Below are 23,069 nucleotides of genomic sequence, written 5' to 3'. Positions count from 1 at the left end.
GCCACTCTAACCCACATGTAACTACAGTCCATCAGTGTGCCACTCTAACGCACATGTAACTACAGTCCATCAGTGTGCCACTCTAACGCACATGTAACTACAGTCCATCGGTGTGCCATTGTAACCCACATGTAACTACAGTTGATCAGTTTGCCTCTGTAAACCACATGTAACTACAACCCATCAGTGTGTCACTCTAACCGACTTGTAACTACAGCCCATCAGTGTGCCACTGTAACCCACTTGTAACTACAGTCCATCAGTGTGTCACTGTAACCCACTTGTAACTACAACCCATCAGTGTGTCACTCTAACCGACTTGTAACTACAGCCCATCAGTGTGCCACTGTAACCCACATGTAACTACAACCCATCAGTGTGTCACTCTAACCGACTTGTAACTACAGCCCATCAGTGTGTCACTGTAACCCACATGTAACTACAACCCATCAGTGTGTCACTCTAACCGACTTGTAACTACAGCCCATCAGTGTGCCACTGTAACCCACTTGTAACTACAGTCCATCAGTGTGTCACTGTAACCCACTTGTAACTACATTCCATCAGTGTGCCACTGTAACCCACATGTAACTACAGTCCATCAGTGTGTCACTCCAACCCACATGTAACTACAGCCCATCAGTGTGCTAACCGACTTGTAACTACAGCCCATCAGTGTCCCACTCTAACCCACATGTAACTATAGTCCATCAGTGTGTCACTGTAACCCACTTGAAACTACAGCCCATCAGTGTGCCACTGTAACCCACTTGTAACTACAACCCATCAGTGTGTCACTCTAATCCACTTGTAACGACAACCCATCAGTGTGTCACTCTAACCCACATGTAACTACAGTCCATCAGTGTGCCACTGCAACCCACTTATAACTACAGCCCATCAGTGTGTCACTGTAACCCACTCAAAACTACAGCCCATCAGTGTGCCACTGTAACCCACTTGTAACTACAGCCCATCAGTGTGTCACTGTAACCCACTCAAAACTACAGCCCATCAGTGTGCCACTGTAACCCACTTGTAACTAGTCCATCAGTTTGTCACTCTAACCGACATGCAACTATAGTCCATCAGTGTGCCACTGTAACCCACTTGTAACTACAGTCCATCAGTGTGCCACTGTAACCCACTTGTAACTACCTCCCATCAGTGTGTCACTGCAACCCACTTGTAACTACAGCCCATCAGTGTGCCACAGTAACCCACTTGTAACTAGTCCATCAGTTTGTCACTCTAACCGACATGCAACTATAGTCCATCAGTGTGCCACTGTAACCCACTTGTAACTACAGTCCATCAGTGTGTCAAACTGACCCACTTGTTACTACAGTCCATCAGTGTGCCACTGTAACCCACTTGTAACTACAGTCCATCAGTGTGTCAAACTGACCCACTTGTTACTACAGTCCATCAGTGTGTCAAACTGACCCACTTGTGACTACAGTCGATCAGTGTGTCACTGCAACCCACATGTAACTACAGTCCATCAGTGTGTCAAACTGACCCACTTGTAACTACAGCCCATCAGTGTGCCACTGTAACCCACTTGTAACTACAGCCCATCAGTGTGTCACTGCAACCCACTTGTAACTACAGCCCATTAGTGTGTCACTCTAACCGACTTGTAACTACAGTCCATCGGTGTGCCATTGTAACCCACATGTAACTACAGTTGATCAGTGTGCCACTGTAACCCACTTGTAACTACAATCCATCAGTGTGTCACTGTAACCCACTTGTAACTACAGCCCATCAGTGTGTCACTCTAACCCACATGTAACTACAGGCCATCAGTGTGTCAAACTGACCCACTTGTAACTACCGCCCATCAGTGTGTCAAACTGACACACATGAAACTACAGTCCATCAGTGTGTCACTGCAACCCACCTGTAACTACAGCCCATTAGTGTGTCACTCTAACCGACTTGTAACTACAGTCCATCGGTGTGCCATTGTAACACACATGTAACTACAGTTGATCAGTGTGCCACTGTAACCCACTTGTAACTACAATCCATCAGTGTGTCACTGTAACCCACTTGTAACTACAGCCCATCAGTGTGTCACTCTAACTCTCTTGTAACTACAGTCCATCAGTGTGCCACTGTAATCCACATGTAACTACAGTCCATCAGTGTGTCACTCTAACCCATATGTAACTACAGGCCATCAGTGTGTCAAACTGACCCACTTGTAACTACCGCCCATCAGTGTGTCAAACTGACCCACATGTAACTACAGTCCATCAGTGTGCCTCTGTAACCCACTTGTAACTACAGTCCATCTGTGTGTCACTGTAACCCACTTGTAACTACAGCCCATCAGTGTGTCACTCTAACTCTCTTGTAACTACAGTCCATCAGTGTGCCACTGTAATCCACATGTAACTACAGTCCATCAGTGTGTCACTCTAACCCATATGTAACTACAGGCCATCAGTGTGTCAAACTGACCCACTTGTAACTACCGCCCATCAGTGTGTCAAACTGACCCACATGTAACTACAGTCCATCAGTGTGCCTCTGTAACCCACTTGTAACTACAGCCCATCAGTGTGCCACTCTAACCAACTTGTAACTACAGCCCATCAGTGCCCCACTCTAACCCACATGTAACTATAGTCCATCAGTGTGACACTCTAACCCACTTGTAACTACAACCCATCAGTGTGCCACTCTAACCCACATGTAAGTACAGTCCATCAGTGTGCCACTGTAACCCACTTGTAACTACAGTCCATCAGTGTGTCACTGTAACCCACTTGTAACTACAGCCCATCAGTGTGCCACTCTAACCCACATGTAACTACAGTTGATCAGTGTGCCACTCTAACCCACTTGTATCTACAGCCCATCAGTGTGCCAGTCTTACCCACTTGTAACTACAGCCCATCAGTGTGCCAGTCTTACCCACTTGTAACTACAGCCCATCAGTGTGCCAGTCTTACCCACTTGTATCTACAGCCCATCAGTGTGCCACTGTAACCCACTTGTAACTACAGCCCATCAGTGTGCCAGTCTTACCCACTTGTATCTACAGCCCATCAGTGTGCCACTGTAACCCACTTGTATCTACAGCCCATCAGTGTGCCAGTCTTACCCACTTGTATCTACAGCCCATCAGTGTGCCACTGTAACCCACTTGTAACTACAGCCCATCAGTGTGCCAGTCTTACCCACTTGTAACTACAGCCCATCAGTGTGCCACTGTAACCCACTTGTCACTACTGCCCATCAGTTTGTCACTCTATCCCACTTGTAACTACAACCCATCAGTGTGCCACTCTAACCCACATGTAAGTACAGTCCATCAGTGTGCCACTGCAACCCACTTGTAACTACAGCCCATCAGTGTGTCTCTCTATCCCACTTGTAACTACAGTCCATCAGTGTGTCACTGTAACCCACATGTAACTACAGTCCATCAGTGTGCCACTTAACCCATATAACTACAGCCCATCAGTGTGTCAAACTGCCCCAACATGTAACTACAGTCCATCAGTGTGCCACTTAACCCATATTAGTACAGCCCATCAGTGTGTCAAACTGCCCCAACATGTAACTACAGCCCATCAGTGTGTCACTGTAACCCACATGTAACTACAGTCCCTCAGTATCCCAATGTAACCAACTTGTAACTACAGTCCAGCACTGTGCCACTCTAACCCACATGTAACTGCAGCCCATCAGTGTGTCACTGTAACCCCCTTGTAACTACAGCTCATCAGTGTCCCACTCTAACCCACATGTAACTACAGTCCATCAGTGTATCAAACTGACCCACTTGTAACTACCGCCCATCACTGTGTCACTCTAAACCACTTGTAACTACAGACCATTAGTGTGCCACTCTAACCCACATGTAACTACAGTCCATCAGTGTGCCACTCTAACGCACATGTAACTACAGTCCATCGGTGTGCCATTGTAACCCACATGTAACTACAGTTGATCAGTTTGCCTCTGTAAACCACATGTAACTACAACCCATCAGTGTGTCACTCTAACCGACTTGTAACTACAGCCCATCAGTGTGCCACTGTAACCCACTTGTAACTACAGTCCATCAGTGTGTCACTGTAACCCACTTGTAACTACATTCCATCAGTGTGCCACTCTAAACCACATGTAACTACAGTCCATCAGTGTGCCACTCTAACCCTCTTGTAACTACAGCCCATCAGTGTGCCACTGTAGACCACATGTAACTACAGTCCATCAGTGTGCCACTGTAACCCACTTGTAACTACAGTCCATCAGTGTGTCACTGTAACCCACTTGTAACTACATTCCATCAGTGTGTCACTCCAACCCACATGTAACTACAGCCCATCAGTGTGCTAACCGACTTGTAACTACAGCCCATCAGTGTCCCACTCTAACCCACATGTAACTATAGTCCATCAGTGTGTCACTGTAACCCACTTGAAACTACAGCCCATCAGTGTGCCACTGTAACCCACTTGTAACTACAACCCATCAGTGTGTCACTCTAATCCACTTGTAACGACAACCCATCAGTGTGCTACTCTAACCCACATGTAAGTACAGTCCATCAGTGTGCCACTGTAACCCAATTGTAATTACTGCCCATCCGTGTGTCTCTCTATCCCACTTGTAACTACAGTCCATCAGTGTGTCACTGTAACCCACATGTAACTACAGTCCATCAGTGTGTCACTGTAACCCACTTGTAACTACAGCCCATCAGTGTGTCACTGTAACCCACTCAAAACTACAGCCCATCAGTGTGCCACTGTAACCCACTTGTAACTACAGCCCATCAGTGTGTCACTGTAACCCACTCAAAACTACAGCCCATCAGTGTGCCACTGTAACCCACTTGTAACTAGTCCATCAGTTTGTCACTCTAACCGACATGCAACTATAGTCCATCAGTGTGTCACTGTAACCCACTTGTAACTACAGTCCATCAGTGTGTCAAACTGACCCACTTGTAACTACAGTCCATCAGTGTGCCACTGTAACCCACTTGTAACTACCTCCCATCAGTGTGTCACTGCAACCCACTTGTAACTACAGCCCATCAGTGTGCCACAGTAACCCACTTGTAACTAGTCCATCAGTTTGTCACTCTAACCGACATGCAACTATAGTCCATCAGTGTGCCACTGTAACCCACTTGTAACTACAGTCCATCAGTGTGTCAAACTCACCCACTTGTTACTACAGTCCATCAGTGTGCCACTGTAACCCACTTGTAACTACAGTCCATCAGTGTGTCAAACTGACCCACTTGTTACTACAGTCCATCAGTGTGTCAAACTGACCCACTTGTGACTACAGTCGATCAGTGTGTCACTGCAACCCACATGTAACTACAGTCCATCAGTGTGTCAAACTGACCCACTTGTAACTACAGCCCATCAGTGTGCCACTGTAACCCACTTGTAACTACAGCCCATCAGTGTGTCACTGCAACCCACTTGTAACTACAGCCCATTAGTGTGTCACTCTAACCGACTTGTAACTACAGTCCATCGGTGTGCCATTGTAACCCACATGTAACTACAGTTGATCAGTGTGCCACTGTAACCCACTTGTAACTACAATCCATCAGTGTGTCACTGTAACCCACTTGTAACTACAGCCCATCAGTGTGTCACTCTAACCCACATGTAACTACAGGCCATCAGTGTGTCAAACTGACCCACTTGTAACTACCGCCCATCAGTGTGTCAAACTGACACACATGAAACTACAGTCCATCAGTGTGTCACTGCAACCCACCTATAACTACAGCCCATTAGTGTGTCACTCTAACCGACTTGTAACTACAGACCATCGGTGTGCCATTGTAACACACATGTAACTACAGTTGATCAGTGTGCCACTGTAACCCACTTGTAACTACAATCCATCAGTGTGTCACTGTAACCCACTTGTAACTACAGCCCATCAGTGTGTCACTCTAACTCTCTTGTAACTACAGTCCATCAGTGTGCCACTGTAATCCACATGTAACTACAGTCCATCAGTGTGTCACTCTAACCCATATGTAACTACAGGCCATCAGTGTGTCAAACTGACCCACTTGTAACTACCGCCCATCAGTGTGTCAAACTGACCCACATGTAACTACAGTCCATCAGTGTGCCTCTGTAACCCACTTGTAACTACAGTCCATCTGTGTGTCACTGTAACCCACTTGTAACTACAGCCCATCAGTGTGTCACTCTAACTCTCTTGTAACTACAGTCCATCAGTGTGCCACTGTAATCCACATGTAACTACAGTCCATCAGTGTGTCACTCTAACCCATATGTAACTACAGGCCATCAGTGTGTCAAACTGACCCACTTGTAACTACCGCCCATCAGTGTGTCAAACTGACCCACATGTAACTACAGTCCATCAGTGTGCCACTGTAACCGACTTGTAACTACAGCCCATCAGTGTGCCACTCTAACCAACTTGTAACTACAGCCCATCAGTGTGCCTCTGTAACCCACTTGTAACTACAGCCCATCAGTGTGCCACTCTAACCAACTTGTAACTACAGCCCATCAGTGCCCCACTCTAACCCACATGTAACTATAGTCCATCAGTGTGACACTCTAACCCACTTGTAACTACAACCCATCAGTGTCCCACTCTAACCCACATGTAAGTACAGTCCATCAGTGTGCCACTGTAACCCACTTGTAACTACAGTCCATCAGTGTGTCACTGTAACCCACTTGTAACTACAGCCCATCAGTGTGCCACTCTAACCCACATGTAACTACAGTTGATCAGTGTGCCACTCTAACCCACTTGTATCTACAGCCCATCAGTGTGCCAGTCTTACCCACTTGTAACTACAGCCCATCAGTGTGCCAGTCTTACCCACTTGTATCTACAGCCCATCAGTGTGCCACTGTAACCCACTTGTAACTACAGCCCATCAGTGTGCCAGTCTTACCCACTTGTAACTACTGCCCATCAGTGTGCCACTGTAACCCACTTGTAACTACAGCCCATCAGTGTGCCAGTCTTACCCACTTGTCACTACTGCCCATCAGTTTGTCACTCTATCCCACTTGTAACTACAACCCATCAGTGTGCCACTCTAACCCACATGTAAGTACAGTCCATCAGTGTGCCACTGTAACCCAATTGTAATTACTGCCCATCCGTGTGTCTGTCTATCCCACTTGTAACTACAGTCCATCAGTGTGTCACTGTAACCCACATGTAACTACAGTCCATCAGTGTGCCACTTAACCCATATAACTACAGCCCATCAGTGTGTCAAACTGCCCCAACATGTAACTACAGTCCATCAGTGTGCCACTTAACCCATATTAGTACAGCCCATCAGTGTGTCAAACTGCCCCAACATGTAACTACAGCCCATCAGTGTGTCACTGTAACCCACATGTAACTACAGTCCCTCAGTATCCCAATGTAACCAACTTGTAACTACAGTCCAGCACTGTGCCACTCTAACCCACATGTAACTGCAGCCCATCAGTGTGTCACTGTAACCCCCTTGTAACTACAGCTCATCAGTGTGTCACTCTAACCCACTTGTAACTACAGCCCATCAATGTGTCACTCTAACCCACTTGTAAGTACAGCCCATCAGTGTGTCACTCTAACCCACTTGTAACTACAGTCCAGCAGTGTGTCAAACTGACCCACGTGTAACTACTGTCCATCAGTGTGTCAAACTGACCCACATGTAACTACAGCCCATCAGTGTGTCACTGTAACCCACTTGTAACTACAGCCCATCAGTGTGTCACTCTAATCCACTTGTAACTACATTCCATCAGTGTGTCACTCTAACCCACATGTAATTACAGCCCATCAGTGTGTCACTCTAACCCACTTGTAACTACAGCCCATCAGTGTGTCACTCTAACCCACATGTAATTACAGCCCATCAGTGTGTCACTCTAACCCACTTGTAACTACAGTCCATCAGTGTGTCACTGTAACCTACTTGTAACTACAGCCCATCAGTGTGTCACTCTAACCCACATGTAATTACAGCCCATCAGTGTGTCACTCTAACCCACTTGTAACTACAGCCCATCAGTGTGCCACTGTAACCCACTTGTAACTACAGCCCATCAGTGTGTCACTCTAACCCACATGTAATTACAGCCCATCAGTGTGTCACTCTAACCCACATGTAACTACAGCCCATCAGTGTGCCACTGTAACCCACTTGTAACTACAGCCCATCAGTGTGTCACTCTAACCCACATGTAATTACAGCCCATCAGTGTGTCACTCTAACCCACATGTAATTACAGCCCATCAGTGTGTCACTCTAACCCACTTGTAACTACAGCCCATCAGTGTGCCGTCCTGACCCATATATTCGAATTCATCCTGAAATTTGAGGAGGAGAAGCTACGTATCAGTATTACAGTGAAGTAAAGGGAATTACAGAGGCATAGGAGAGGAGGTGGCCAGAATTGATTGGTAAAGAACACTGGCAGGGACGACAGAGGAGCAGTGATGTCTGGAATTTGTGGAAGCAAATTGGAAGGCACAGGATATATACATCCCGAAGAGGAAATAGTATTCCAAAGGAAAGATGACACCACCATGACTAACAGGAGAAGCCAAAGCGACCATAAAAGACAAAAAGGGGCCATATAATTGAGGAAAAATTAGTGGGAAGTTGGAGGATTCGGAAGCTTTTATAATCCAACAGAAGGCAACTAAAAAAGTCATAAAGAGAGAAATGATGGAATACAAAGGTAAGCTAGTCAATAATATTAAGGAGGATACCAAAAGTTCTTTCATTTACATAAAGTGTTAAAGAGGCTACAGTAGATATTGGACCACTGGAAAATGATGAAGGAGAAGTAGTAATGGGGACAAGTAAATGGCGACGAATTGTATAAGTATTTTGCATTAGTCTTCACTGTGGGAGACACTTGCTGTATGGTGGAAATTCCAAGTGTCCGGGGGTATGAAGTGTGTGAAGTTACCATAAGTAGAAGGTTCAATTGAAAGGTCTGAAGGTAGACAAGTCTCCTGGACAAGATAGTATACAGCCCAGGGTTCTGAAAGAGGTGACTGAAGAGATTGTGGAGGCATTATAGCATCAGAGGGAGGAGGAGATGGCGGCACGCATGGCCGTTCCGAATGAATATCGTATGTGTTAACTCGGGGGCCGTGCATAATCCTGATTTGATGGAGACAGCCGTGAGAAGCATGGAGGAACACCTGGAGGAATTTCTGAAATGCCTGCTTTGCTGCTGCTGCTACTGTGTGATCGAGAATCTCCGGAGGGGCAAGCCCCGAATCCTCGGCTTTGCCTATTCCCTGTTGCTGGGGCCGGTGTTGAAGTGCTTGGCAGAGATGGTGGTCAGTGCTCAGTGTCGGAGGGCTGGCTGGAGGCTTGGAGTTTTCGGACGGACTCGGAGTCGGACTGTGGTCGGATGCTTCCAGTATACTGCATCGGCAAGTTTGCGGCACTGGAGGTTTACCGTCTGCGTCAGATGATGGGACTTTCAAGAGACTTTGAGACTTTTACCGTGCCATGGTCTGTTCTTATCAAATTACAGTATTGCTTTGCACTGTTGTAACTATATGTTATAACAGAACATAGAACATGGAATAGTACAGCACATTACAGGCCCTTCGGCCCACAATGTTGTGCCGACCCTCAAACCCTGCCTCCCACATAACCTCCCACCTTAAATTCCTCCATATACCTGTCTAGTAGTCTCTTAAACTTCACTAGTGTATCTGCCTCCACCACTGACTCAGGCAGTGCATTCCATGCACCAACCATTCTCTGAGTAAAAAACCTTCCTCTAATATCCCCCTTGAACTTCCCACTCCTTTCCTTCAAGCCATGTCCTCTTGTATTGAGCAGTGGTGCCCTGGGGAAGAGGCGCTGGCTATCCACTCTATCTAATCCTCTTAATATCTTGTACACCTCTATCATGTCTCCTCTCATCCTCCTTCTCTCCAAAGAGTAAAGCCCTAGCTCCCTTAATCTCTGATCATAATGCATACTCTCTAAACCAGGCAGCATCCTGGTAAATCTCCTCTGTACCCTTTCCAATGCTTCCACATCCTTCCCATATTGAGGCGACCAGAACTGGACACAGTACTCCAAGTGTGGCCTAACCAGAGTTTTATAGAGCTGCATCATCACATCGCGACTCTTAAACTCTATCCCTCGACTTATGAAAGCTAACTCCCCATAAGGTTTCTTAACTACCCTATCTACCTGTGAGGCAACTTTCAGGGATATGTGGACATGTACCCCCAGATCCCTCTGCTCCTCCACACTATCAAGTATCCTGCCATTTACTTTGTACTCTGCCTTGGAGTTTGTCCTTCCAAAGTGTACCACCTCACACTTCTCGGGGTTGAACTCCATCTGCCACTTCTCAGCCCACTTCTGCATCCTATCAATGTCTCTCTGCAATCTTCGACAATCCTCTACACTATCCACAACACCACCGACCTTTGTGTCATCTGCAAACTTGCCAACCCACCCCTCTACCCCCACATCCAGATCGTTAATAAAAATCACGAAAAGTAGAGGTTCCAGAACAGATCCTTGTGGAACACCACTAGTCACAATCCTCCAGTCTGAATGTACTCCCTCCACCACCACCCTCTGCCTTCTGCAGGCAAGTCAATTCTGAATCCACCTGGCCAAACTTCCCTGGATCCCATGCCTTCTGACTTTCTGAATAAGCCTACCATGTGGAACCTTGTCAAGTGCCTTATTAAAATCCATATAGATCACATCCACTGCACTACCCTCATCTATATGCCTGGTCACCTCCTCAAAGAACTCTATCAGGCTTGTTAGACACGATCTGTCCTTCACAAAGCCATGCAGACTGTCCCTGATCAGACCATGATTCTCTAAATGCCCAGAGATCCTATCTCTAAGAATCTTTTCCAACAGCTTTCCCACCACAGACGTAAGGCTCACTGGTGTATAATTACCCGGACTATCCCTACTACCTCTTTTTAACAAGGGGACAACATTCGCCTCCCTCCAATCCTCCGGTACCATTCCCATGGACAACGAGGACATAAAGATCCTAGCCAGAGGCTCAGCAATCTCTTCCCTCGCCTCATGGAGCATTCTGGGGAATATTCTGTCAGGCCCCGGGGACTTATCCGTCCTAATGTGTTTTAAGAACTCCGACACCTCCTTTCCTTTAATATTAACATGCTCCAGAACATCAACCTGACTCATATTGTCCTCACCATCATCAAGTTCCCTCTCATTGGTGAATACCAAAGAGAAGTATTCATTGAGGACCTCGCTCACTTCCACAGCCTCCAGGCACATCTTCCCACCGTTATCTCTAATGGGTCCTACCTTCATTCCTGTCATCCTTTTGTTCTTCACATAGTTGAAGAATGCCTTGGGGTTTTCCTTTACCCTACTTGCCAAGGCCTTCTCATGACCCCTTCTTGCTCTTCTCAGCCCCTTCTTAAGCTCCTTTCTTGCTTCCCTATATATTCCTCAATAGACCCATCTGATCCTTGCTTCCTAAACCTCATGTATGATGCCTTCTTCCACCTGACTAGATTTTCCACCTCACTTGTCACCCATGGTTCCTTCACCCTACCATTCTTTATCTTCCTCACTGGGGCAAATTTAACCCTAACATCCTGCAAGAGATCTCTAAACTTCGACCACATGTCCATAGTACATTTCCCTGCAAAAACATCATCCCAATTCACACCCGCAAGTTCTAGCCGAATAGCTTCATAATTTGCCCTTCCCCAATTAAAAATTTTCCTGTCCTCTCTGATTCTATCCTTTTCCATGATAATGCTGAAGAACAGGGAGCGGTGGTCACTGACCCCCGGATGCTCACCCACTGAGAGATCTGTGACCTAACCCGGTTCATTACCTAGTACTAGATCTAGTATGGCATTCCCCCTAGTCGACCTGTCCACATACTGTGACAGGAATCTGTCCTGGACACACTTAACAAACTGTGCCCCATCTAAACCCTTGGAACTAATCAGGTGCCAATCAATATTAGGGAAGTTAAAGTCACCCATGATAACAACCCTGTTATTTTTGAACCTTTCCAAAATCTGCCTCCCAATCTGCTCCTCTGTATCTCTGCTGCTACCAGGAGGCCTATGGAATACCCCCAATAGAGTAACTGCTCCCTTCCTGTTCCTGACTTCCAGCCATACTGACTCAAAAGAGGATCCTGCTACATTACCCACCCCTTCTGTAGCTGTAATAGTATCTCTGACCAGTAATGCCACCCCTCCTCCCCTTCCCCCCCCCCACCACTATCCCTTTTAAAGCACTGAAATCCAGGAATATTGATAATCCATTCCTGCCCTGGTACCAGCCAAATCTCTGCAATGGCCACTACATCATAATTCCATGTATGTATCCAAGCTCTCAGTTCATCACCTTTGTTCCTGATGCTTCTTGCATTGAGGTACACACACTTCAGGCTTTCTGCCTTCCTACCTTTACACCCTTTATTCTGCTTCTCTTTCCTCAAAGCCTCTCTGTATGTTAGATCTGGCTTTACTCCATGCACTTCTTTCACTGCTCTATCGCTCCGGGTCCCATCCCACTTGCAAATTAGTTTAAACCCTCCCGAACCATGCTAGCAAACCTACCTGCAAGGATACTGCTCCCCCTCGGGTTCAGGTGCAACCAATCCAATCTGTACAGGTTATGTGGTTTTGTTAGTTTTTATGTCCATTTGTCATGTGTTTCTGTGATATCATTCTGGAAAAACGTATCATTTCTTAATGCATGCATTACTAAATGACAATAAAAGAGGACTGCATGTCCTCATAATCTAATCTAATCTAATCTAATTAGTAATGACCTTTTTATAATCACTAGATTCTGGAATGGTTCCAGAAGACTGGAAAATTGCAAATGTCACTCCACTCTTCAAGAAGGGAGCGAAGAAGGGGAATTATACGCCAGTTAGTCTGACCTCTGTGGTTGGTGTTGATTATTAAGGATGGGGTTTCAGGGTACTTGCAGGCACATAATAAAAAGGGCCTTAGTCAACATGATTTCCTGAACGGAAAATCATGCCTGACAAATCAGTTGAAATTCTTTGAAGAAATAGCAAGCAGGATAGACAAAGGAATATCAGTGGATATAGTGTACTTGGATTTTCAGAAGGCCTTTGACAAGGTGCCACACATGAGGCTGCTTAGCAAGCTATGAGCCCATGGTATTACAAGAAAGACTAGCATGGATAAAGCTGTGACTGATTGGCAGGAGGCAAAGAGTGGGAATAAAGGGAGCCTTTTCTGGCTAGCTGCCAGTGACTGGTGGTGTTCCACAAGGGTCTGTGTTGGGACTGATTCTTTTTACGTTATATGTCAATGATTTGGATGATGGAGTTGATGGCTTTGTTGCATAGCTTGCATATGATACTCAGGTGGAGTGGTAGGTAGCTTTGAGGAACTAGAGGCTACAGAAAGGCTTCGATAGAATTAGAGAATGGGCAATGAAATGACAGATGGACTGCAGTGTCAGGAAGTGTATGGTCATGCACTTTGCTACAAGAAATGAAGGGGTTGACTATTTTCTAAATGGGGAGTAAATACAAAAAAAAACTGAGGTGCAAAGGGACTTGGGAATCCTTGTTGAGTCTGTGGTGAGGAAGACAAACAATAGAAACTACAGCACAGAAACAGGCCCTTTGGCCCTTCTTGGCTGTGCCGAACCATTTTCTGCCTAGTCCCACTGACCTGCACACAGACCATATCCCTCCATACACCTCCCATCCATGTATCTGTCCAATTTATTCTTAAATGTTAAAAAAGAACCCGCATTTACCACCTTATCTGGCAGCTCATTCCATACTCCCACCACTCTCTGTGTGAAGAAGCCTCCGCTAATGTTCCCTTTAAACTTTTCCCCCCTCACCCTTAACCCATGTCCTCTGGTTTTTTCCTTCCCTTGCCTCAGTGGAAAAAGCCTGCTTGCATTCACTCTATCTATACCCATCATAATTTTATATACCTCTACCAAATCTCCCCTTATTCTTCTATGCTCCAGGGAATAAAGTCCTAACCTATTCAACCTTTCTCTGTAACTGAGTTTCTCAAGTCCTGGCAACATCCTTGTAAACCTTCTCTGCACTCTTTCAACCTTATTAATATCCTCTCTGTAATTTGGTGGCCAAAACTGAACACAATACTCCAGATTCGGCCTCACCAATGCCTTATACAACCTCATCATAACATTCCAGCTCTTATACTCAATACTTTGATTAATAAAGGCCCATGTACCAAAAGCTCTCTTTACGACCCTATCTACCTGTGACATCACTTTTAGGGAATTTTGTATCTGTATTCCCAGATCCCTCTGTTCTACTGCACTCCTCAGTGCCTTAACATTAACCCTGTATGTTCTACCTTGGTTTGTCCTTCCAACATGCAATACCTCACACTTGTCAGTATTAAACTCCATCTGCCATTTTTCAGCCCATTTTTCCAGCTGGTCCAACTCCCTCTGCAGGCTCTGAAAACCTTCCTCACTGTCTACTACACCTCCAATCTTTGTATCATCAGCAAATTTTCTGATCCAATTTACCACATTATCATCCTGATCATTGATATAGATGACAAATAACAATCGACCTAGCACTGATCCCTGTGGCACACCACTAGTCACAGGCCTCCACTCGGAGAAGCAATTTTCTACTACCACTCTTTGTCTTCTTCCATTGAGCCAATGTCTAATCCAATTTACCACCTCTCCATGTATACCTAGCGACTGAATCTTCCTAACTCACCTCCCATGCGGGACCTTGTCAAAAGCCTTACTGAAGTCTATGTAGACAATATCCACTGCCTTCCCTTCATCGACTTTCCTGGTAACCTCCTCGAAAAACTCCAATAGATTGGTCAAACATGATCTACCACACACAAAGCCATGTTGACTCTCCCTAATAAGTCCCTGTCTATCCAAATGCTTGTAGATTCTGTCTCTAAGTACTCCCTCCAATAACTTACCTACTACTGATGTTAAACTTACTGGCCTATAATTTCCCGGATTACTTTTCGATCCTTTTTTAAACAACGGAACAACATTAGCCACTCTCCAATCCTCCGGCACCTCACCTGTAGACAGCGACATTTTAAATATTTCTGCCAGGGCCCCTGCAATTTCAACACTAGTCTCCTTCAAGGTCTGAGGGAACACCCTGTCAGGTCCCGGGGATTTATCCACTTTAATTTTCCTCAAGACAGCAAGCACCTCCTCCTTTTCGATCTGTACAGTTTCCATGATCTCACTACTTGTTTCCCTTAATTCCATAGGCTTCATGCCAGTTTCCTTAGTAAATACAGACGCAAAAAACCTATTTAAGATCTCCCCCATTTCCTTTGGTTCCGCACATGGCCGACCACTCTGATCTCAAGAGGACCAATTCTATCCCTTACAATCCTTTTGCTCTTAATATACCTGTAAAGGCTCTTTGGATTATCCTTCACCTTGACTGCCAAGGCAACCTTATGTCTTTTAGCCTTCCTGATTTCTTTCTTAAGTATTTTATTGCACTTCTTATACTCCTCAAGCACTTTATTTACTCCCTGTTTCCTATACATGTCATACAACTCCCTCTTCTTCTTTATCAGAGTTGTAATATCCCTTGAGAACCAAGGTTCCTTATTCCTATTCACTTTGCCTTTAATCCTGACAGGAACATACAAATTCTGCACTCTCAAAATTTCTCCTTTGAAGGCTTCCCACCTACCGATCACATCTTTGCCAGAGAACAACCTGTCCCAATCCACGCTTTTTAGATCCTTTCTCATTTCTTCAAATTTGGCCTTCTTCCAGTTCAGAACCTCAGCCCTAGGACCAGATCTATCCTTGTCCATGATCAAGTTGAAAGTAATGGTGTTATGATCACTGGAACCAAAGTGCTCCCCTACACAGGAGCACTTGTCCTAACTCGTTTCCTAACAGGAGATTCAATATCGCATCCCCTCTAGTTGGTCCCTCTATATATTGATTTAGAAAACTTTCCTGAACACATTTTACAAACTCTAAACCATCTAGACCCCTAACAGTATGGGAGTCCCAATCAATATATGGAAAATTAAAATCCCTTACCCCCACAACTTTATGTTTCCTGCAGTTGCCTGCTATCTCGCTGCAGATTTGCTCTTCCAATTCTCGTTGACTATTGGGTGGTCTGTAATACAATCCCACTAATATGGCCATACCTTTCCTGTTTCTCAGCTCCACCCATAAGGACTCAGTAGACAAGCCCTCTAATCTGTCCTGCCTGAGCACTGCTGTAATATTTTCCCTAACAAGCAATGCTACTCCCCCACCTTTCATTCCTCTGCCTCGATCTCATCTGAAACATCGGAACCCTGGAATATTAAGCTGCCAGTCCTGCCCCTCCTGTAGCCAAGTTTCACTAATTGCTATAACGTCATAATTCCACGTGTCAATCCATGCCCTCAACTCATCCGCCTTCCCCGCAATACTCCTAGCATTGAAATATATACGGCTCAGAAGATTTTTACCACCACTCACAACCTTTCTATTAGTGGATTTGCTTGAACTTTTAACATCATTTATTTTCACCCCAGCCACACTGTCAGCTCTGGCACTCTTGATTCCCATCCCCCTGCAAATCTAGTTTAAAGCCTCTCCAACAGCACTAACAAACCTTCCGGAAAGGATATTGGTCCCCCTGTAGTTCAAGTGTAACCATGCAATATTAACATTCCTTTGAAGAGGACTAGAGTATAAAAGTAAGGATGGAATGTTGAACCTTTATAAAGCACTGGTGATGTCTCAGTTGGAGTATTGTGAGCAGGTTTGGGCCTCTTATCTTTGAAAGGATGTGCTGAAACAGGAGAGGGTTGAAAGGAACTTCATGAAAATGATTCCAGGACTGAATGGCTTGTCATGAAGAGTGTTTGATGGCTTTGGGTGTGTATTCACTGGAATTCAGAAGAATGAGGAGAGACCTAATTGAAACCTATGAAATGGTGAAAGGCCCTGATAGGGTGGGTGTGGAGAGGATGTTTCCTATGGTGGGAGAGTCTAAGACCAGAAGTCAAAGCCTCATAATTGAGGGGCATCCTTTTAGAATGGAGATGAGGAAGAATTTATTTAGCCAGAGAGTGGTGAATCTATGGAATTCTGTGCCACAGGCTTTATGTATATTTAAGGCAGAGATTGGTAGATTCTTGATTCGTTAAGGCATGAAGGGAAATAGGGAGAAGGCAGGGGATTGGGGCTTAGAGGAAAATTAGATCGGCCATGATGAAATGGCGGAGCTGACTTGACGGGCCAAATGGTCTAATTCTGCTCCTATATCTTATGGTCTTGTAGGTGCAAAATCATGACATGTTGAAATAATGACGTATGTTATTCATGCACTTTTACATATAACCAGTAATTAATTATTTTTGCAGCAAAGAATGTTTGATCTAACAAAACAGTAGTCAGGTTTGACAGCAACCTGTTATAGTAATTGAGAAATCCTAAAAAGGATCACAACTGTGACATGTCCTCAGCCTGTTTGAATTTTCTCAATGCCACACACACAAAATGCTGGAGGAACTCAGCAGGCCAGGTGCGAACTATGGAAAAGAGTAAACAGTCAATATTTCAGGCCTAGACCCTTATGTAAATCTTGTGTATTAATGATGTGACCACATTAAGTGGTTTAAAGAATTCACACTGACATTGTGCTCTGAGCCTATAATCTTCTAATATTTTTAACACTGCTTAAGATTTTGGTGGAGCTCCTTGTCATTGTTACCGGTAATAACAATGTCACCCAGGTAACACTGAGGGCTGGGGCAGCCTTGCAGCTCCCGGTCTATAGCTTTCTGTCAGAGTGTAGGTGCAGGTGCTCCTCCAAAAATAAGCCTATAATAGCAATAAAGCTCTTTGTGAATGATCATGAGAAACACTTTGGATTCTTCTACTATCTCCATCTGTAGGTAGGCGTCAGCTAAATCCGCTTTGCTGATGTGTTTTCCTCCATAGAAAGGTTTGCAAAGATATCCTCTATCTTGGGAAGAAGGTATTGATCTACTTTCGGTACTGGGTTGATGGTGACCTCAAAATCATCACAGATCTTGATAGACTTGGCTACTGGGACCACTGGCGTGGCCCATGGGCTCCACTCAACTTTGGAAAGAATTCCTTCAGCCTCCATGTGATTTAGCTCACTGGGTACTTTATCACAGATGGTATAAGGAATCATAAAAGCTTTGTAAAATTTGGGTGTGCCATTTTCATTTTACAGTATTTTACCCTTGATATGTTTGAGTTTTCCAATGCAGTCCTCAAACACTACTATGATATCATCCAGTACTTATTAAAATTGGCTTTCAGTTAATTCTATTACAGGGGATGTGGCATGGTGGATGGGTCTCCAATCAAGTTGTAGTGGTCTCAGTCAATCATGACCCCATAATGCTGGTCCTCCTGTTTTTATCAAATGCAAACCCAATGTGGATTGTTGGTTGTTGGATTTCACTGTTATGAATGTCATTTTCACAGGATTTATCTTTTTTCCAGTATGAGTTCTTAGTTGAATATCTGCAGGCTTTAGTTTAGTATCATTGAAATGAGGTTTTGTGGAGTGACTGAAACAGCTGACCCAATATCCAATTCCATTTTAATTAATTTGCTGTAAGCCATATTACTTGTCTAATGTTTTCACATTATAAATCTCAAGGCTATCAGTCCTTTGTCACTCTCATCATTATTAGATTTTTCATCAACAGCGCGCTCATTAGTGCTTCTTTTTTTTTGAAACTGCAACTTGACTTTTTATCTTTATCTCTTCCCTGTACAGTCCTTCTATTTTTGTCTGCCTGATAGGCTCTTGTATGTGTCCTACTTTGTTACATTTTTCGCAAATTTCACCTTTAAACCTGCATTGGTCTGGTGTATGTCTGTCTCTCCACAACTGTAACACAATTTGTTTGGCTAAGCACGTTTCTGTTTAGACATTGCAATTTTGTTCACACTCACTTTCATTCCTGACTACAACTCAATTGTCTCTGTCTGCTGTTTCCATTGATTCAGTATTTCAACTGCTCTTTTAAATGTAAATTGTGCTTCAATTAGATTAGATTAGATTAGATTATGAGGACACTCAGTCGTCGTTTATTGTTATTTAGAAATGCATGTATTAAAAAATGATGCAATGTTTCTCCAGAGTGATATCATAGAAACATAGAAACATAGAAAATAGGTGCAGGAGTAGGCCACTCGGCCCTTCGAGCCTGCACCACCATTTATTATGATCATGGCTGATCATCCAACTAAGAACCCCGCCCCAGCCTTCCCTCCATACCCCCTGACCCCCGTAGCCACAAGGGCCATATCTAACTCCCTCTTAAATATAGCCAATGAACTGGCCTCAACTGTTTCCTGTGGCAGAGAATTCCACAGATTCACCACTCTCTGTGTGAAGAAGTTTTTCCTAATCTCGGTCCTAAAAGGCTTCCCCTCTATCCTCAAACTGTGGCCCCTCGTTCTGGACTTCCCCAACATCGGGAACAATCTTCCTGCATCTAGCCTGTCCAATCCCTTTAGGATCTTATACGTTTCAATCAGATCCCCCCTCAATCTTCTAAATTCCAACGAGTACAAGCCCAGTTCATCCAGTCTTTCTTCATATGAAAGTCCTGCCATCCCAGGAATCAATCTGGTGAACCTTCTTTGTACTCCCTCTATGGCAAAGATGTCTTTCCTCAGATTAGGGGACCAAAACTGCACACAATACTCCAGGTGTGGTCTCACCAAGGCCTTGTACAACTGCAGTAGTACCTCCCTGCTCCTGTACTCGAATCCTCTTGCTATAAATGCCAGCATCCATTTGCCTTTTTCACCGCCTGCTGTACCTGCATGCCCACTTTCAATGACTGGTGTATAATGACACCCAGGTCTCGTTGCACCTCCCCTTTTCCTAATCGGCCACCATTCAGATAATAATCTGTTTTCCTATTTTTGCCACCAAAGTGGATAACTTCACATTTATCCACATTAAATTGCATCTGCCATGAATTTGCCCACTCACCCAACCTATCCAAGTCACCCTGCATCCTCTTAGCATCCTCCTCACTGCTAACACTGCCACCCAGCTTCGTGTCATCCGCAAACTTGGAGATGCTGCATTTAATTCCCTCATCCAAGTCATTAATATATATTGTAAACAACTGGGGTCCCAGCACTGAGCCTTGCGGTACCCCACTAGTCACCGCCTGCCATTCTGAAAAGGTCCCGTTTATTCCCACTCTTTGCTTCCTGTCTGCTAACCAATTCGCCACCCACACCAATACCTTACCCCCAATACCGTGTGCTTTAAGTTTGCACACTAATCTCCTGTGTGGGACCTTGTCAAAAGCCTTTTGAAAATCCAAATATACCACATCCACTGGTTCTCCCCTATCCACTCTACTAGTTACATCTTCAAAAAATTCTATGAGATTCGTCAGACATGATTTTCCTTTCACAAATCCATGCTGACTTTGTCCGATCATTTCACCGCTTTCCAAATGTGCTGTTATCACATCCTTGATAACTGACTCCAGCAGTTTCCCCACCACTGACGTTAGGCTAACCGGTCTATAATTCCCCGGTTTTTCTCTCCCTCCTTTTTTAAAAAGTGGGGTTACATTAACCACCCTCCAATCCTCAGGAACTAGTCCAGAATCTAACGAGTTTTGAAAAATTATCACTAATGCATCCACTATTTCTTGGGCTACTTCCTTAAGCACTCTGGGATGCAGACCATCTGGCCCTGGGGATTTATCTGCCTTCAATCCCTTCAATTTACCTAACATCACTTCCCTACTAACATGTATTTCGCTCAGTTCCTCCATCTCACTGGACCCTCTGTCCCTTACTATTTCTGGAAGATTATTTATGTCCTCCTTAGTGAAGACAGAACCAAAGTAATTATTCAATTGGTCTGCCATGTCCTTGCTCCCCATAATCAATTCACCTGTTTCTGTCTGCAGGGGACCTACATTTGTCTTTACCAGTCTTTTCCTTTTTACATATCTATAAAAGCTTTTACAGTCCGTTTTTATCGCAAGAAAAACACAGGACAATCCAAGACTAAAACTTACAGAACCACATAATTATAATATATAGTTATACCAGTGCAAAGCAATACCATAATTTGATAAAGAGCAGACCATGGGCACGGTAAAAAAAAGTCTCAAGGTCTCGATAGCCTCATCATCTCATGCAGGCGGTAGAAGGGAGAAACTCTCCCTGCGATGAACCTCCAAGCGCCGCAAACTTGCCGACGCAGCACCATTGGAAGCACCCGACTGCAGTGGACTCCGAGTCCGTCTGAAAACTTCGAGCCTCTGACCAGCCCCTCCGACACAGCCTCTCCAAGCACCATCTTCTGCCGAGCGCTTCGACCCCGCCCCGACCGCCGAGCAACAAGCAAAGTCGAGGACTCGGGGCCTTCCCCTCCGGAGATTCTAGACCACACAGTAGCAGCAGCAGTGAAGCAGGCATTTTAGAAGTTTCACCAGCTGTTCCTCCGTGCTGTCACGTCCGTCTCCATCAAATCAGGATTGTGCACGGCACCCTACTTGACAGATAACGCACATCACCACCGGAGTGGCCGCTGCAAGCTGCGTCACTCCACCAGCTGCTCTCCAGGAGCCACAAACTAAATGATCTCTCAGTGTATCATTAAGCCTATCACTGAACTGGGAATGCTCAGACAATCTTCAATTCAGCTATGTAAACTGAAATGAACTCCCCTTTCTTTTGATTCCGCTTATGAAAGCTAAAGCATCTGCAATCAACAATGGTTTCAGTTCTAAATGTTCTTGCAGTACTTTCATGATATCAGTAAAGCTCACTTAAGCTGTTTTGGTTGAAGCAGTCGAACTTCTAGCAAACTGTATGCTTTTCTAACCAAGGTACTCAGCAAAGCTGGCACTCGTTCATTTGCTATTTAATTTACATCAAAATACTGCTCAGTTCATTCCGTATACATCAACCAGTAATGTTCTGTGCAATCCAATGTGCCTATCTTTCCGATGTAGCCAGTCATTTTTGTTCTTTTTTGAATTTATGATTATTATCACCCAGTACTCACTGTTTATGAACCCATGAATTTGTCTGTTTTCTGCCTTTTTTTAAACTGGAAGGCTTCTCCTCTTGCAAAGAAAGCACACTGCGCTTTTTAAAAACTGGAATGTCTCACTGCGCTTCAACTGGTAGGTAGTTGTCTCTGGTTCATTTCAAAAATACCTCTTTACCACTGTTATGTTTTGTAACTCCAAATTATAAAACTAATTAAAAGAAAAACATGAAGTCAGGGTAACTTGTGTAGGTTTTTATTTTTAGTGAGGAGTGTATTTATGATGCGGCGTAATGATGTATGCCATTCACATACTTTTACGTCTAAACTAGTAATGAATTATTTAAACATCAAAGAATGCTAAATCAAAAAATATATTTACAATATTACTGAAATATTAAATAGATAACACTGTAGTGAACTGTTCTATGTTCCATGAATTTGCTGCAAAACTGTTCCCATAGTTTTGTTTTGAAACCCTCCAGACAAATGATTGAACAGTTTCGGACCTTGTGGGCTGGTCTGACAGAGAAACCATCAGTGCTAATTGGTTTGTATTAAAATCAGTGAAGTGCTGACTCACTCTTGGCCTGAAGCAGTATTGTGTGTGCAGCAAGCTGCATTAACACAATTATTACTCAGCAGCCTGCGGCACGATGACTCAGGCTGAGAGGCAGAGAAACATCGACAGAAAGCAGCTAACAAGCCGTCAGGAACTGGCAAGAGTGGAGCTCTCATTCTGATCTACGTGTGGTGCTGCATGGTTATTGATTGCAGAGAGAAGGGTGTATCGTTGTGCATCAGTTGTGCTACTTCTTCAGCCTCTCTGCAGCTCAGCTCCAGTCAGTTGTCTCCACCAAGGGTGAGTTGCTGATGTAAAGATCTGGGGAGAGATGCAGGGGAATATCCTATCTGTGTGTTTATGACAGGTGGATTTGAATAGAGTGGAAAGAAGGTAGAAAATTTCACTTCAGAGGCGTCTATTCTTGTACA

General features: G+C 44.5%; 1 protein-coding gene across 6 annotated transcripts in view; it reads left to right on the top strand.

Annotated features, from left to right (window-relative positions):
* Positions 1–23,069, top strand: part of tmem63c (transmembrane protein 63C) — a 342,578-nt gene that overhangs the window by 31,939 nt on the left and 287,570 nt on the right. The window contains exon 1 of one of the 6 annotated variants that reach the window (XM_063042840.1): positions 22,732–22,938. The exons of 4 other annotated variants lie outside the window; for them this stretch is intronic. In XM_063042840.1, coding sequence (XP_062898910.1) covers positions 22,837–22,938 — 102 coding nt within the window. In that variant the 5' untranslated portion in view covers positions 22,732–22,836. Of the gene's footprint in view, positions 1–22,731; positions 22,939–23,069 lie in introns of those variants that run through there. One more of the 6 variants, XM_063042789.1, reaches the window with a different exon arrangement.

Source organism: Mobula hypostoma, chromosome 1, assembly GCF_963921235.1.
Source record: "Mobula hypostoma chromosome 1, sMobHyp1.1, whole genome shotgun sequence".
In the NCBI taxonomy this organism is placed as follows: Eukaryota; Metazoa; Chordata; class Chondrichthyes; order Myliobatiformes; family Myliobatidae; genus Mobula; species Mobula hypostoma.
This window is presented reverse-complemented; position numbering and strand designations above follow the sequence as displayed.